Below are 13,508 nucleotides of genomic sequence, written 5' to 3' on the forward strand. Positions count from 1 at the left end.
ATTTTTGCACCATCAGACACGTTCCTGCATGCTTTAGGAACTGCTGCTGAGCCACCTGGGGGGAGCCCAAGCCTAGGGGATGGGATTTGGGGAGGAGAGGAGAGGGGATCTACCATTGTTACGAGAGAACACATTCATAGGCTGTAATACAGATGAGGAAAAATAGCTTTCCTACCATAAGCTGAATGCAGGAACTGAAACTCTGTTGGATAGAAATGTTAGTTGAAATTACCACTAAGAATTTGTGCAAAGTTGTATACATTGCAGTTACATAAACAGACTTTGTTTTGCGATAGCAGTTTCCCCCCAGCTTCACAAAAACAGTAAATAAAGATGTAAAGCACCTTTACCCTAGAGAGGGTGACAGACTTGTCATCTGGGAAAGTCCATTCAATGCAGAGAGCCCCTCCCTGGATGCCATAGTGTCTTCCAGACAGCTGACCCAGAGCTGCCCGGATGTGAACAACCCCAAGTTCCTGCTTTTTGCTTGTCTGTTACAAGAATACATTTCAGTTCTCCCAGGAACTGCAGAGGGATTTCACATATGGCAGATGTGTTAGAGGAAGTGAAGGTTCAGAGACAATATCACCATCTTTGGCCTCTAAAGAGCTGTCTGTAAAACCTCTGAGAAATAGGACCAATGTAGAAGCACTCCATCCCTGAAGCCTCTGGGTCACTGTGGTGCTATAGAAGGAGCACAGGTTGTGGGGTCAGACAAGTTGGGTTTGAATCCCAGCTACACTGCCTTTTTTGGAGACAGTGTCTCACTTTGTTGCCCAGGCTGGAATGCAGCCTCTGGCTCCTGGGCTCAAGTGATCCTTCTGTCTCAGCCTCCTGAGTAACTGAGACTACAGGTGCATGCCACCAAGCCTGCCTGTTTTTTCAAATTTAATGTTTTGTAGAGATAGGGTCTTATGTTGCCCAGGCTGGTCTTGACCTTTGGCCTCAAAGGATCCTCCTGCCTTGCCCTCCCAAGGTTTTTAGCTGTATAACTTTGGGCAACTTATTTAACCTGTTTGAACAAAGTTGGAGGCAGGAAGCCCCAACTCACAAGACTAAGGCAAAAATGAATGTTTGTAACATGACTTGTGCAGGGCTTGGAACAGGGCAGCTGTTCAGAAAGCACAAATTCCTTTCCCTACCCTTCTCCAAGTTTGTTGTATGTAAAATGGGAGTAATGTATTTGTACTTTATAGGGATGCTATGAAATCAAATGAGACAATAGGGGAAAACGTTTTGTCAACATATTCTCATGAGGAGGTTATTTTATTTTTATCTGTATTAGTTAACCTGTTTATCCATCCCTTCATTTATTTTCAAGCCAGATTACCATTAATAGGTCCCTTGATTCTGAAAGCCAAGTCTTGATTGGCTCCTACCTCTGGTAGGGCCAAAGAGTTCTTAAATAAGATCCCTGAAATAATTAAGAGCTTGGGAAAAAGCTCCAAATACCCACATTGCTTTCAGAACCAATGAAAAGAGTGAAATGTTTCCCTGCATCCTGGACAGATGACATCTTAGGGTACTCAGAGCTGCTAAAAATAGCTCTCTCTCAAGCAACTTCTGGGTCTCCTTAAAGCAGCTGAAAGAAATTTAAACCTAAGAGGCTGGTTCCTTCTGAAGGCACCTCTCTGCATCACAAATGGCTGGCTCTGGCAGGAAGGTGAGAGTAACCTACACTGTCCTTTCTGACCTTGAGCCAGCTTCTCCATGGTAGGAAGTCCCCCAGTCAGGAAACCTGCACTGTGAATCCAGAGGCCAGCATTCCAAAATATGCTGTGTGTGTGTGTGTGTGTGTGTGTGTGTGTGTGTGTGTGTGTGTGTAAGTAACTCAAAGGGAAAGGGATCTTCCCAAGGTCGCACCAAAATCAGAAGCAAAGTTAGTGCTACAACCTAGGCCTTTCAACTCTGAGTTTGGGGCCTTTAAATACAATACTCTACCACTACCCTCTCTTGTGGATTTTGTGGGTTTTTGAGAAAATAGTCTGGGTGACTTTAGTAGAAATATGTTGACTTTTAAAAACAAAATTGGGGACAATCAAGTTAGATGAGGGCTTACTTTTTGTTTGGAAATAGGTTTTATTTATTTATTTTGAGATGGAGTCTCACTCTGTCGGCCCAGGATAGAGTGCAGTGGCGCGATCTTGGCTCACTGCAACCTCCGCCTCCTGGGTTCAAGCAATTCTCCTGCCTCAGCCTCCCGAGTAGCTGGGATTACAGGCACGTGCCACCACACCTGGCTAATTTTTTGTATTTTTAGTAGAGACAGCGTTTCACTGTGTTAGCCAGGATGGTCTCTATCTCCTGACCTCGTGATCCACCCGCCTCAGCCTCCCAAAGTGCTGAGATTACAGGTGTGAGCCACCGCACCCAGCCTGGAAATATGTTGACTTTTAAAAACAAAATTGGGGAAAATCAAGTTAGATGAGGGCTTACTTTTTGCTTGTTTTAAAATTAAAGCTGAATATATATGCCAGGATGTACTCAATCTCTATCTCTTTTTTTCCCCTACAGTTTCAGCCTCCTCCTATCTGCACTCCTTTCCCTCTTTAGCCATGCTAATGCCTTAGTTTCTCTCTGGCCCACTGATGCAACTACAATGTAGCAGTTAAGAGCTCATGCAGCACAGTGGCAGGGTGCTGGGGCTTGGATCTTTGGGCTAGTTATGTAACTTCTCTAAGCTTTAGTTTTCCCATTTCGGAAATGGGGATAATAAGAGTACCAACCTCAAAAGTTTATTGCAATATGCAACAAGCTGATATAGATAAAGAACTTCAAATACTTCCTGACACATAGAAAACATTCAATAAATAGTAGCTATTTATTCCATGTCTTTCTACTTATTGGCAAACTGATCCTAAAACAATCCCACGGTCTATCACCAGAGGTGCTGAACATTATGAGAAAATAGCCCAGTGCTGGGGATGAGAGCCTGGACAAATTCACAGCCTCCACCATTCAGATGGGCCCCCAATGTGACCCTGCTCTGTTATCTTTTGGTATTTTTCAGTCCTCCTCCTTCCTGTGAGGCTCTCACATCCTGACCTTCCTGGTTAAGAACTCTCCCTTGATCCCTACTTCCCTCTGTCTCAGCAAATCAAGGTCATTAGATGAGAACTCTCCACTTTCCACTGGGCAATTTATTCTAAGCACATCTACCTGTGACCTTTCCTTTAGTCTTTCCTTTAGTTGCCCTCCTGCGTGAGGCACCCTGTCTCTACCTGCTACTCAACTTCCCAAACCAAAGAAGAGAACTGAGCTCCAGATTTCCCACCCCTACAGCAGCCTCTGTGGAGGCCTGGCTCTGACTGGCACCACCTCTCCTGTATCTCTGACTTGTCCTCTCCACTTGCACCTTCCTATCAGTACCCCACACTCATATCCAAGAAAACCTTCCTTCAACCCTACATTCACTTCTAGTCAGTGTCCTTTTGTTTTTCCTTTCCTGGTAGCTAAGCTTCTAGTAAGAATAGGCTATATATGCTAAATCTACTTCTTCACTCCTGATTCACTGCACTCTGGTTTCTAGCCTCACCACCTCACTGACAATGCTTCCAATGAGGTCACTGATGGCCTCCTGACTAGAAAGACAATGAATCTTCTTCACTCTTGATCTTACTTGACCTTCTGCAACAACTCATTTGTTTCTAGACAGTTTACAAAGTCAATTCACAGATCTCATGGCACTTAAATTTAAGTCATTTATATATCATGATACACATGATGCTCGAAGCCATTGTAGTTAAGATAGAACTTACCAAATTTGATTATCAGAGAGAATTTCTGTAGCTTTTATTGTTTTTGCCTTCTATCATAGATCTTAGGGAAAATATTATATGTCATATTGACTAAAGGTAAATATAAAACCAATGCTGAGATACCATTATAGAACTTTAGCCCATGTGTCACTGCTCCCTTCATAAGCTTTCCAAAGGCAGTGACTACAGCTTCCTCAAGTTTGAATCATCTACAGGGTCTTCCAAAGTATTTTGGGCATAACAGAGTGGGTCAAAATGTCTGTGAAATGACACATCTATGTAAGCACCTTAGGGGATACCATCGCCTATTTACATAAAATCGTTTTTGTTTGTCCAAAAAACGGGCTGTCTGATAACTTCTTGGTGTGTGTGTATAATTATGACATGATTCCTACTTAGAGATACGGGAAATAAGGTTCAGATAGGTCAGGTGACTTTAAGGTTGCGAATCTAGGAAATGACACAGTGAGGACTCAAATCTAGGTCTTCAGACAACCTGTATTATTTTCTCCTTTAAGCCCCAAGAAAGAGAATGACAGTAGAATAAACACTAGATTGGCAGAGAAAAGCATAGGACGAGAGTCAGGAGATCTGCCAAAGATTCTAGTCCATATGCAGCTGCTGACTCACTGGGTAACTTGGGACAAAACACTGCTTTTTGATTCTCCTTTTTCAAGAGAAAAGGTTGAACTGGACGATCTCTAAGGTCTTTTGAAGCTTTCTAATTCTATAATGATAAGTGCTAAACAAGAAAATGGGGGGGTATTATCAAGACATTCAAGGCCTCTCCAAATCAGCCCTTGTATATCTATAGTTCAGATTCATCTAGCTGCTCACAGTTCAGCCACTCTCCTACTTCTACGTTCCTCACAGTGTCATGTTCTCACATCTCTAAGCCTCTGCCCATGCTCTACTCTGCCTGGAATGCCCACTGTTCCTTTGTGTGCTTAAAGAACAGCTTCTACTTCTTCAAATCTCTGTTGTTCTCACTCTCTGAAGCCTCCCCTACACTTTCACCCCCAGGCAGACTGTTGTTCCCTCTTCCTTCCCTTATATGTATTCCTTTTTACAATACTTAGCACATTAGTACTGCAATGAGTTTATATGCCAGGCTCCCAAATGGGAGCTACTTCAGGCAGGCAAAGATGGCATCTTTTAATTTTTCTATCCCAGTATGGAAGACATTCAACAAATACTTGTTGAGTAAATGGAACTTACATAAAACCATCCACAACCCTGAGGCAGGTAGTCACATTTGAATCTTAGAGAGGTGAGGTGACTTGCCCAAGGCCTTACAACTAGTGAGTTGGGTAATCAGGATTCAAACCCAGGACTTTCTAACCACAGAGCCCATACTCTTTCTCCTGCTCTTGAGTATTAGAGCACCAGCTGAGCATGAGGGTTAAGATCAGAACTAAGACCGCTGCAATGATCCAAGCCCAAAATAGAATAAACCTTTTCAATATTTTCAAACCCATTTCAACCTCAATCCGAGTGTTGGGCCTTTACTATTTTTGAAAAACAAGTAGCATATCTCGGCTTGAAAACCAGCTCTTTACCCTCTGGTGGCAAGAGCATGTGTGTGTGTGTGTCCCAAGGTGTGTGTGTGTGTGTGTGTGTGTGTGTGTGTGTGTGTCCCAAGGGGTGTGTAGGTGTGTGTGTGTGTGTCCCAAGGGGTGTGTAGGTGTGTGTGCGTGTCCCAAGGTGTGTGTGTGTCCCAATGGCAGCCACAGGGAAAACTGAGCAAAGAATGAATTTGGACATTGCTTGGGAGAGCAGAAAAGGTTCTATGAGGAGGATGCAGGTCTCAGACATTCCAGCATAGGAGAGATGAGCCAACCTTAAGTCCCAGACAGAGTGGAGGAGATTCTATTCCCGCCCCCACCCTGAGGCTGATTGTCCCAGTTCCCAGAAGGGACTCCCAGGAAAATCAAGCCTGGAGAGGCTGGGCCTGGAGCAATTAAGAACAGGAAAAGGCCAGCAAGTGGTTTTGTTTCTCCAAATAGAGTCCCCCTTCCCACTCCATTCACCACTGCTGTCCCATTTCCTCCTTACCTGGAGCATAACTGGGACTATTGGCGGGGTACAGGCTGGGATTGTAGGCAGGGGCAGCTGCTGGATAGGCTGTGGGGTAACCTACAGAGAGATAAGAAAAGGCTTATTTAGTTAGGCAAAACAAAAAACAAAAACAAACAAAAACAAAACAAAAAAACCAGATCTTTGAGGAAACAGAATCCAAGTCCTAGGCTTGGCGTTCAGTCTCTCCATGGGCTATTTCAGATAGTATATGTGACCAGCTTTCAGCCTCTCAAGAGAAAAGTTACCAATACCAAAATCCCAACATATGCAGACTTTTTGGTCTATTTTTTAAAAGCGATACAAGAAATATTCTATATGCTCACTGTAAAAAAAAAAAAAAAGTAAGTGGCCAGGCGTGGTGGCTCACGCCTGTAATCCCAGCATTTTGGGAGGCTGAGGCAGATGGATCACGAGGTCAGGAGTTCAAGACCAGCCTGGCCAAGATGGTGAAACCCCGTCTCTACTAAAAATACAAAAATTAGCCGGGCGTGGTGGTGGGCACCTGTGGTCCCAGCTGCTATGGGGACTGAGGCAGGAAAGTCACTTGAACTCGGGAGGCGGAGGTTGCAGTGAACCGAGATCATGCCACTGCACTCTAGCCTGGGCGACAGAACAAGACTCCATCCGCCGCCCCCCACCCACCCCCCCAAAAAAATGGAAGCAACATTGAAGTTTACACTTTTTATGTTCAAGTTTACGTTCACATTCCTGCCACAACACTACTCTCCTCCCCAGAAGTAACACCATTAACAGTTTGGCATCTATCTTTCCAGATGGCTTTCTACACTTTTTTATCCACATATATTCAGTGGTGTGCTGGTAAATATTTAACAACGGGCTCGAAGGGGTTGGAAATGAGAGCTACTTTGCAGCATTTGCCAACTGCCATGGCATAAATGCTTCCACTATGACCAATTTGATGCTATCAACATCGCTGAATGAGTAGTTTGGAAGAGGTGCCCACAATCAGCTCTCAAGAGCTTACACAAACCAGCTCCAGCTCACTACAGTATACTATATTCAGTTGGGGGATTTTTTGAAATTTTTTTTATCATGGTAAAATATGTGTAATATAAAATTTGCAGTTTAGCCATTTTTAAATATATAATTCAGTGACATTAATGACATTTACAATGTTATGCAACTATCATCACTATTTGTTTCTAAGACATTTTCATCATCCCAAACAGAAACTCTGTAACCATCAACAATACATCCCCCAATACTCAGCCTGGTAACCTCTAATCTACTTTCTGTTCTCTGAATTTGCCTATTTTATGTAATTATTTTATGTAAGTGGAATCATACACTATTTGTCCTTTTGTGTCTGGCTTCTTTCACTTAGCATAATGTGTTTAAGGTTCATCCATGTTGTAGCATGTACCGAAACTTCCGTCTTCTTTATGGCTGAATAATATTCCACTGTGTACATGCCAGATTTTCTTTATCCATTCATCTGTTGAGGGATGCCTAGACTGTTTCTACCTTTTGGCTATTGTGAATAATGGTACAATAAACAATGACATGTAAGTATCTGTTTGAGTACCTGTTTTCAAATCTTTGGGAAACATACCAAGTAGTAGAATTGTTGGGTCATATGGTAATTCTATGTTTAGCTTTTTAAGGAACCACCAAACTGTTTTTCACAATGTCTGTACTATTTTATATTCTCTCCAGCAATGCATGAGAGTTCAAATTTCTCTACATCCTCAACAACCCTTGTTTTATTATTATTATTATTATTATTATAGCCATCCTATAGTAAGTGTGAAGTGGGATCTCAGTGTGGTTTTGATTTGCATTTCCCTAATGACTAACGATATTGAGCATCTTTTCATGTACTTATTGGCTATCTGTATATCCTCTCTGGAGAAATGTCTATCCAAATTATTTTCCCATTTAAAAATACAATTATTTGGCCGGGCACAGTGGCTCATGCCTGTAATCCCAGCACTTTGGGAGGCTGAGACGGGCGGATCACAAGGTCAAGAGATCGAGACCAGCCTGACAAACAAGGTGAAACCCCGTCTCTACTAAAAAAAATAACAAAAATTAGCTGGGTGTGGTAGCGCATGCCTATAGTCCCAGCTACTCGGGAGGCTGGGGCTGCAGTGAGCCAAGATGATGCCACTGTACTCCAGCCTGGTGACAGAGTGAGACTCCGTCTAAAAATAATAATAATAATAAAATAAAACAATTATTTGTTTATTTTTTAGAGACAGGGTCTTGTTCTATTACCCACGATGGAGTAAAATGGCAGGATCATAGCTCACTGTAGCTTCCAACTCCTGGGCTCAAGTAATCCTCCTGCTTCAGACTCCTGAATAGCTGGGCCTACAGGTGTGTGCCACCGCGCCCCACCTTTTTTTTTTTTTTTTTTTTTTTTTTTTTTTTTTGTAGAGACGGGGTCTCATTATGTTGCCCACGCTGGTCTCAAACTCCTGGCCTCAAGTGATTTTCCTGCCTCGGCCTCCTAAAGTGCTGGGATTACAGGGCATTTTCTCATTTTTTCATTGGGTGGTTTGTCTTTTTGCTGTTACACTGCAGAAGTTCTTTCTATATTCTGAATATTAAACCATTATCAGACGTATTACTTACAAATATTTTCTCCCATTCTGTGGATTGTCTTTTTACTTTCTTTATGATGCCTTTGATGCAAAAAAAAATCAATTTTAAGTCCAATTTACCTATTTTTTAATTTTGTTGATTATGCTTTTGGTGTCCTACCTAAGAATCCACTGCCAAATCCAAGGTCATGAAGATTGACCCTTATGTTTTCTTCTAACAGTTTTATGGTTTTGGCTTATATTGAGATCACTGATCCATTTTGAGTTAATTTAATATATGATATGAGGTAGGGGTATACATAGTTATATATTCTACTTTTTCACTTTAACATTATAAACAATTCCTCATGTAATTACATATTCTTCGAAAGGCTTATTTTAATATCTTTATGATATTCCATATGTAGATATATCGTTTAACCATTACCTGTTTTAGTTGTTTGAAAATTTCATTTTTATAATAGCTAACAAACTAAAATAACCTAAGTAAATCTCTGACTGATTATTTCTTTAGGAATGAATTCTAGAAGTGAAATCTCTAGGTCAAAGGGTAGGCCTTTTTTTTTTTTTTCTTTTTTTTTTGAGATGGAGTTTCACTCTGTCACCAGGCTGGAGTGCAGTGGCGCTGAATCGGCTCACTGCAACCTCCACCTCCTGGGTTCAAGAGATTATCCTGCCTCAACTTCCCAAGTAGTTGGTATTACAGGCGCATACCACCACACCCAGCTAATTTTTCTATTTTTAGTAGAGATGGGGTTTCACCACGTTGGCCAGGATGGTCTTGATCTCTTGATCTCGTGATCCACCTGCCCTGGCCTCCCAAAGTGCTGGGATTACAGGCATGAGCTATCATGCCCGGCCGGGTAGGCCTATTTTTAAAGTTCATCCATCCAACAAACAATTTGAGTATCTACTTGGTGCCAGACACTGGTTTAGGGACTTTTGTCAGTGAACAAAACAAAGATTCCTGCCCTTGTGGAGTTTATATTCTAAGAGGGTGGGAGAAGGCACCCTTGGATAAATATTAAACATAAAGTCTTCAGTGCTATGGAAAAGAGAAAATGGGCAAAGTAAAGGGAACCAGAAGTGCCAACGTGTCGAGGGTAAGGGCACTGCAATATTAAACATGATAATCAAAGTAAGACACATTGAGAAGGTATTTTTGCAAAGGCTTAAAGGAAATGATAGTGTTAAGCAGATAGCTGAAGGAGTGTTTTAGACAAAACAGTCAGTGCAAAGGCCTAAGGTGACAGCATACGGGACAATGTTGGAGGAACAGCAAAAAGGCCAGTGTGGCTGGAATGGAACAAATGAGGGGGCAGTAGTAGTAGAGGAAGTCAGAGAGGTAAAGGGCTGGCCAGTTCATGTAGGGCTTTACAGGCCACTGTGAGGACTTAGACTTCTATTCTGAGTGAAATGAGAAGACCTCATAGGGTTTTCAGCAGAAGAGTAACATGCTTTGACTTATGTTTGAAAAGGGTCACTCTGACTGATGTGTTGAAAACAGACTATAAGGGGGTAGAGAAGCATAGCAATCAGCTGAGAGGCTACTGCAAGCTCCTGGCAATAGATGTTGGGACTCAGACCAGGGAAATAGTGGAGGTGAAGAGACGTGACATCCTAAGAACCTTCACATACTTTGCCGTACTGTTTTCTAGAAAGACCATCAATTTGTACTTGTTCCAGCAGTGTATAAGTGCCTGTCTCACTGCTTCCTGCAGTTGTTAAATGCTCACTGGTATTCTGACTGACAATGAAAAGCTGGTTTTAAAAGTCAAAGATTAAATCCCTAAATCCCTAAAAGCTTCTTTGGGATTTGTAAATGTTGGAGCTTTAATAATGTATCTTTGTTAATATGCCTTTCCCTAAATCCTTTCCAATTCCAAAGAAAATTCATCTCTTTACCCCCTAATCATTTTCTGATTTTAGAACTGAGGTAGCTAACTTGTCGATTAATTAGCAATCTGGAGGTGTGCTACTTCTCAAGAAGAAAGTCAGGGGTCTAATCCGGGAAGCCAAGTGATCCAGTCTCGTAGCCAAAATCTGTATTCAGCTTCATGTGAGAAATTGTTCAGCCACAGGTAATCACACTCCTGTTTTGTCATTTCAGATGCCTTTCACTTTAGGGGCAATTATAGGATGTTCCTTCAATGTTTCCAAGTGGAATTATTTTTAATTCACTTGAATTTGGCAGATATTATATAATGGCAGCATTACAGGGAGCTTTATTTGGTCCTCCCTCCCTCTCTTTCCTTCCTTTCTTAACTTCTTTTCTTACCTTCCTTCCCTTCTTACCTTACTTCTTTATTTATTTATTAATTACAGGGTCTCAAGCGTTGCCTGAGTCCAGGAGTTTTATAACTGTTAATACATTAAGTCTGGTCAGGCATGGTGGCTCACACCTGTAATCTCAGCACTCTGGGAGGCTGAAGTAGGAGGCTTGCTTGAGCTCAGGATCTCTACAGTCTTGTGACACATGACTATACACTGAGTTGAAAAGACATACCGTGTATATTTCACTCATTTCTCATACAAAAGATATTTTTGCACTTGCTTTTCATTTAAGCCTCAAATCAATCCTAATGTGATTTCTCCCATTTTATAGCTAATCAAAAAGAGGTTGAGAGGTGAAGTAACTTTCTGGTTAAGATTATTCAGCAAGTCAGTGGTCAAATTGGGAAGGGAATCCCAAAAGCAATGCCTTTTCCACACCTACCAAATAATTATCACTTTGTCCTTAGAAACAAGTCTGCCCCTTTTGTATTTGTATTTTTTGAAGGTCAAGAGTGAAGAGAATAAATGGACACAAGATAGCTTTTCTCCTTTATATCCTAAAGGCTGCAGTAGTGATCAGGTATTCTGGGATTTTGATGTGTACATTTTAATTGCTTTATAGATGTCAATACAATCTAAGCCTCTTTTCTTGTTGATACTAGGATTAGGACTAAAGAAATGTAAAGCTATTTTTTGATTAATATGGAAATTAGAAATTACTTTCAGCAGAAATCAGGGGACTATTTCTGAAAATACTTTACCTTTAGGAGCTAAAAATAGCAGAGTATCAAAAGGCCAGAGGAAGACAAACTCCCTGGCTCAGAAAGACAAAGAGCCTTACTTCTTTGTGAGCAGAATACTTAGGCAATGAAGACATTTTAGGTCTGAAGCTCACAATTAAAAAGAAAACTGCCCTGCAAATGACCCCCTAGGGTGATCAAAACCAAAACAAGACCAAAAAAAAAAAAATCTTCATTCTCTCAAGATAATAAAGAAGAGGGCAAGAGGAAGGATGTAATTTTGAATCTGTATTATGTTCTGGCCACTGTGCTAGGCACTTCTTTATCTGATTTAATCTCTACCCAAAGTCAACAAAATATATTACTAGTTCCATTTTAGAGACGAGGATATTAAGACTTCTCTTACAGAGCTAATAAGTAGAGAGTGGAGACAGAACCCATTCCTACCAACCTCCCTGCCTCTCCTCAAAATGAGTCTACTCAGAGAAAATCTCTGGATTTGGCTGCCATTTACTTTGCCAAGATTCTTTTACTTCATCTTCAAAACCAAGGAAAATAGGAAATTACTCTGGTGAGTCAATTTGGTCAAAGATGGCTGTATTTAAGAAAAAAAATAACAACTACTGTTTCCACTCAGTGGAAAGGTCATGGTCATGTTATTGAAAAGTATCACAGGCACTGAATTATAGAGTTGGAAGAGGTATTAGAGGTGATTGAGTCCAATTTGTCACACAGCACAGGAATACCCTTTATAGTGGCACACATGACTGGGAGCATAGCCTCTGCCAGCATATCTTTTTTTTTTTTCCAAGACGGAGTCTTGCTCTGTCGCCAGGCTGGAGTGCAGTGGCGCTATCTCGGCTCACTGCAACCTCCGCCTCCTGGGTTCAAGCAATTCTCCTGCCTCAGCCTCCCAAGCAGCTGGGATTACAGGCACATGCCACCACACCTGGCTAATTTTTGTATTCTTAGTAGAGATGGGGTTTCATCATGTTGGCCAAGCTGGTATTGAACTCTTGACCTCGTGATCCACCCACCTTGGCCTCCCAAAGTGCTGGGATTTACAGGTGTGAGCTACCACGCCTGGCCACTCTTTTTTTTTTTTTTTTTTTTTTTTTTTTTGAGACAGTCTCACTCTGTCACCCAATCTAGAGTGCAGTGGTGCGATCTTAACTCACTGCAACCTCCGCCTCCTCGGTTCAAGCAATTCTTCTGCCTCAGCCTCCCGTGGCATACTCTTCTAATGATGGTACGCTCAGAACCTCTTCAGTGAGTCAAAGCACCGACTGGAGAGCTCTGAAGTTAGAAAATTCTTCACTCTGAGCTGAAAATCTGGCTTATTAAGAATCTTACCCCGAACGTTTTTTCAGCCACTGGAGTACAGAGGCTGAGGCAGGAGAATTGCTTGAACCCAAGACACAGAGGTTGCAGTGAGTTGAGATCGCACCATTGCACTCTAGTTCCTGGTCCTAGTTCTACCCTCACAGAACATGTCTGTTTCCTCTCCTCCACGACAGCTTGCTAGAGATATGAAGATATCCATGATTCCTCCTGAATTTTCTTGTGTCCAAAACCAACAGACCCAATTCCTTCAATCTTCCCTCATCCTGACTGCTCACCTGTGATCAGACTTCAATTTACAAATCCCCTTCCCTTAAAACAATTCAATTTTTCTTCTTGCCTTGTTCATTCTTCTGCTGATAGTTTTTCCCCAATTAAAAAAAGATAATTAAACTGACATAACAAGACTATGGTGATTGTGGTCAGTGAAGGCCTAAAGTGACTGCATCCAGATTTCATCATCATCATCATCATCATCATCATCATCATCATCATAGCATCTGGCAAATACTCTGTGGCAAGCAGGGTGCTAGGTTCTTTACAGAGCACTTACAGTCTAATGGGGAAAAATATAGTTATTTAAATTAATCTATAGCTGTAATACATATAAGATATAATCAGAGAATGTTGAAAGTGTTATCAGAATGCTGAGGAGGAAATGAAGAACATGTTTAGAATAGCTGGGAAAGGCTTCTTAGAGAAATAAACATTTTAGTTGGCTTTGAACAATGAATGGGAGGAGTTTGTCA

General features: G+C 41.5%; 1 protein-coding gene across 6 annotated transcripts in view; it reads right to left on the bottom strand.

Moving 5' to 3' along the window:
• FAM168A (family with sequence similarity 168 member A) overlaps positions 1–13,508 on the bottom strand; it is a 204,021-nt gene that overhangs the window by 24,744 nt on the left and 165,769 nt on the right. For 4 of the 6 annotated variants that reach the window (XM_058446495.1, XM_032166905.2, XM_058446498.1 and 1 more), the window contains 2 exons: positions 5,814–5,894; positions 176–202 (listed from right to left, as the gene is read on the bottom strand). In XM_058446495.1, coding sequence (XP_058302478.1) covers positions 176–202; positions 5,814–5,894 — 108 coding nt within the window. The remainder of the gene's footprint in view (positions 1–175; positions 203–5,813; positions 5,895–13,508) is intronic. The other 2 variants (XM_058446497.1, XM_032166906.2) reach the window with 1 other exon arrangement.

This window comes from Hylobates moloch, unplaced genomic scaffold (genome assembly GCF_009828535.3).
Source record: "Hylobates moloch isolate HMO894 unplaced genomic scaffold, HMol_V3 SCAFFOLD_11, whole genome shotgun sequence".
NCBI lineage: Eukaryota > Metazoa > Chordata > Mammalia > Primates > Hylobatidae > Hylobates > Hylobates moloch.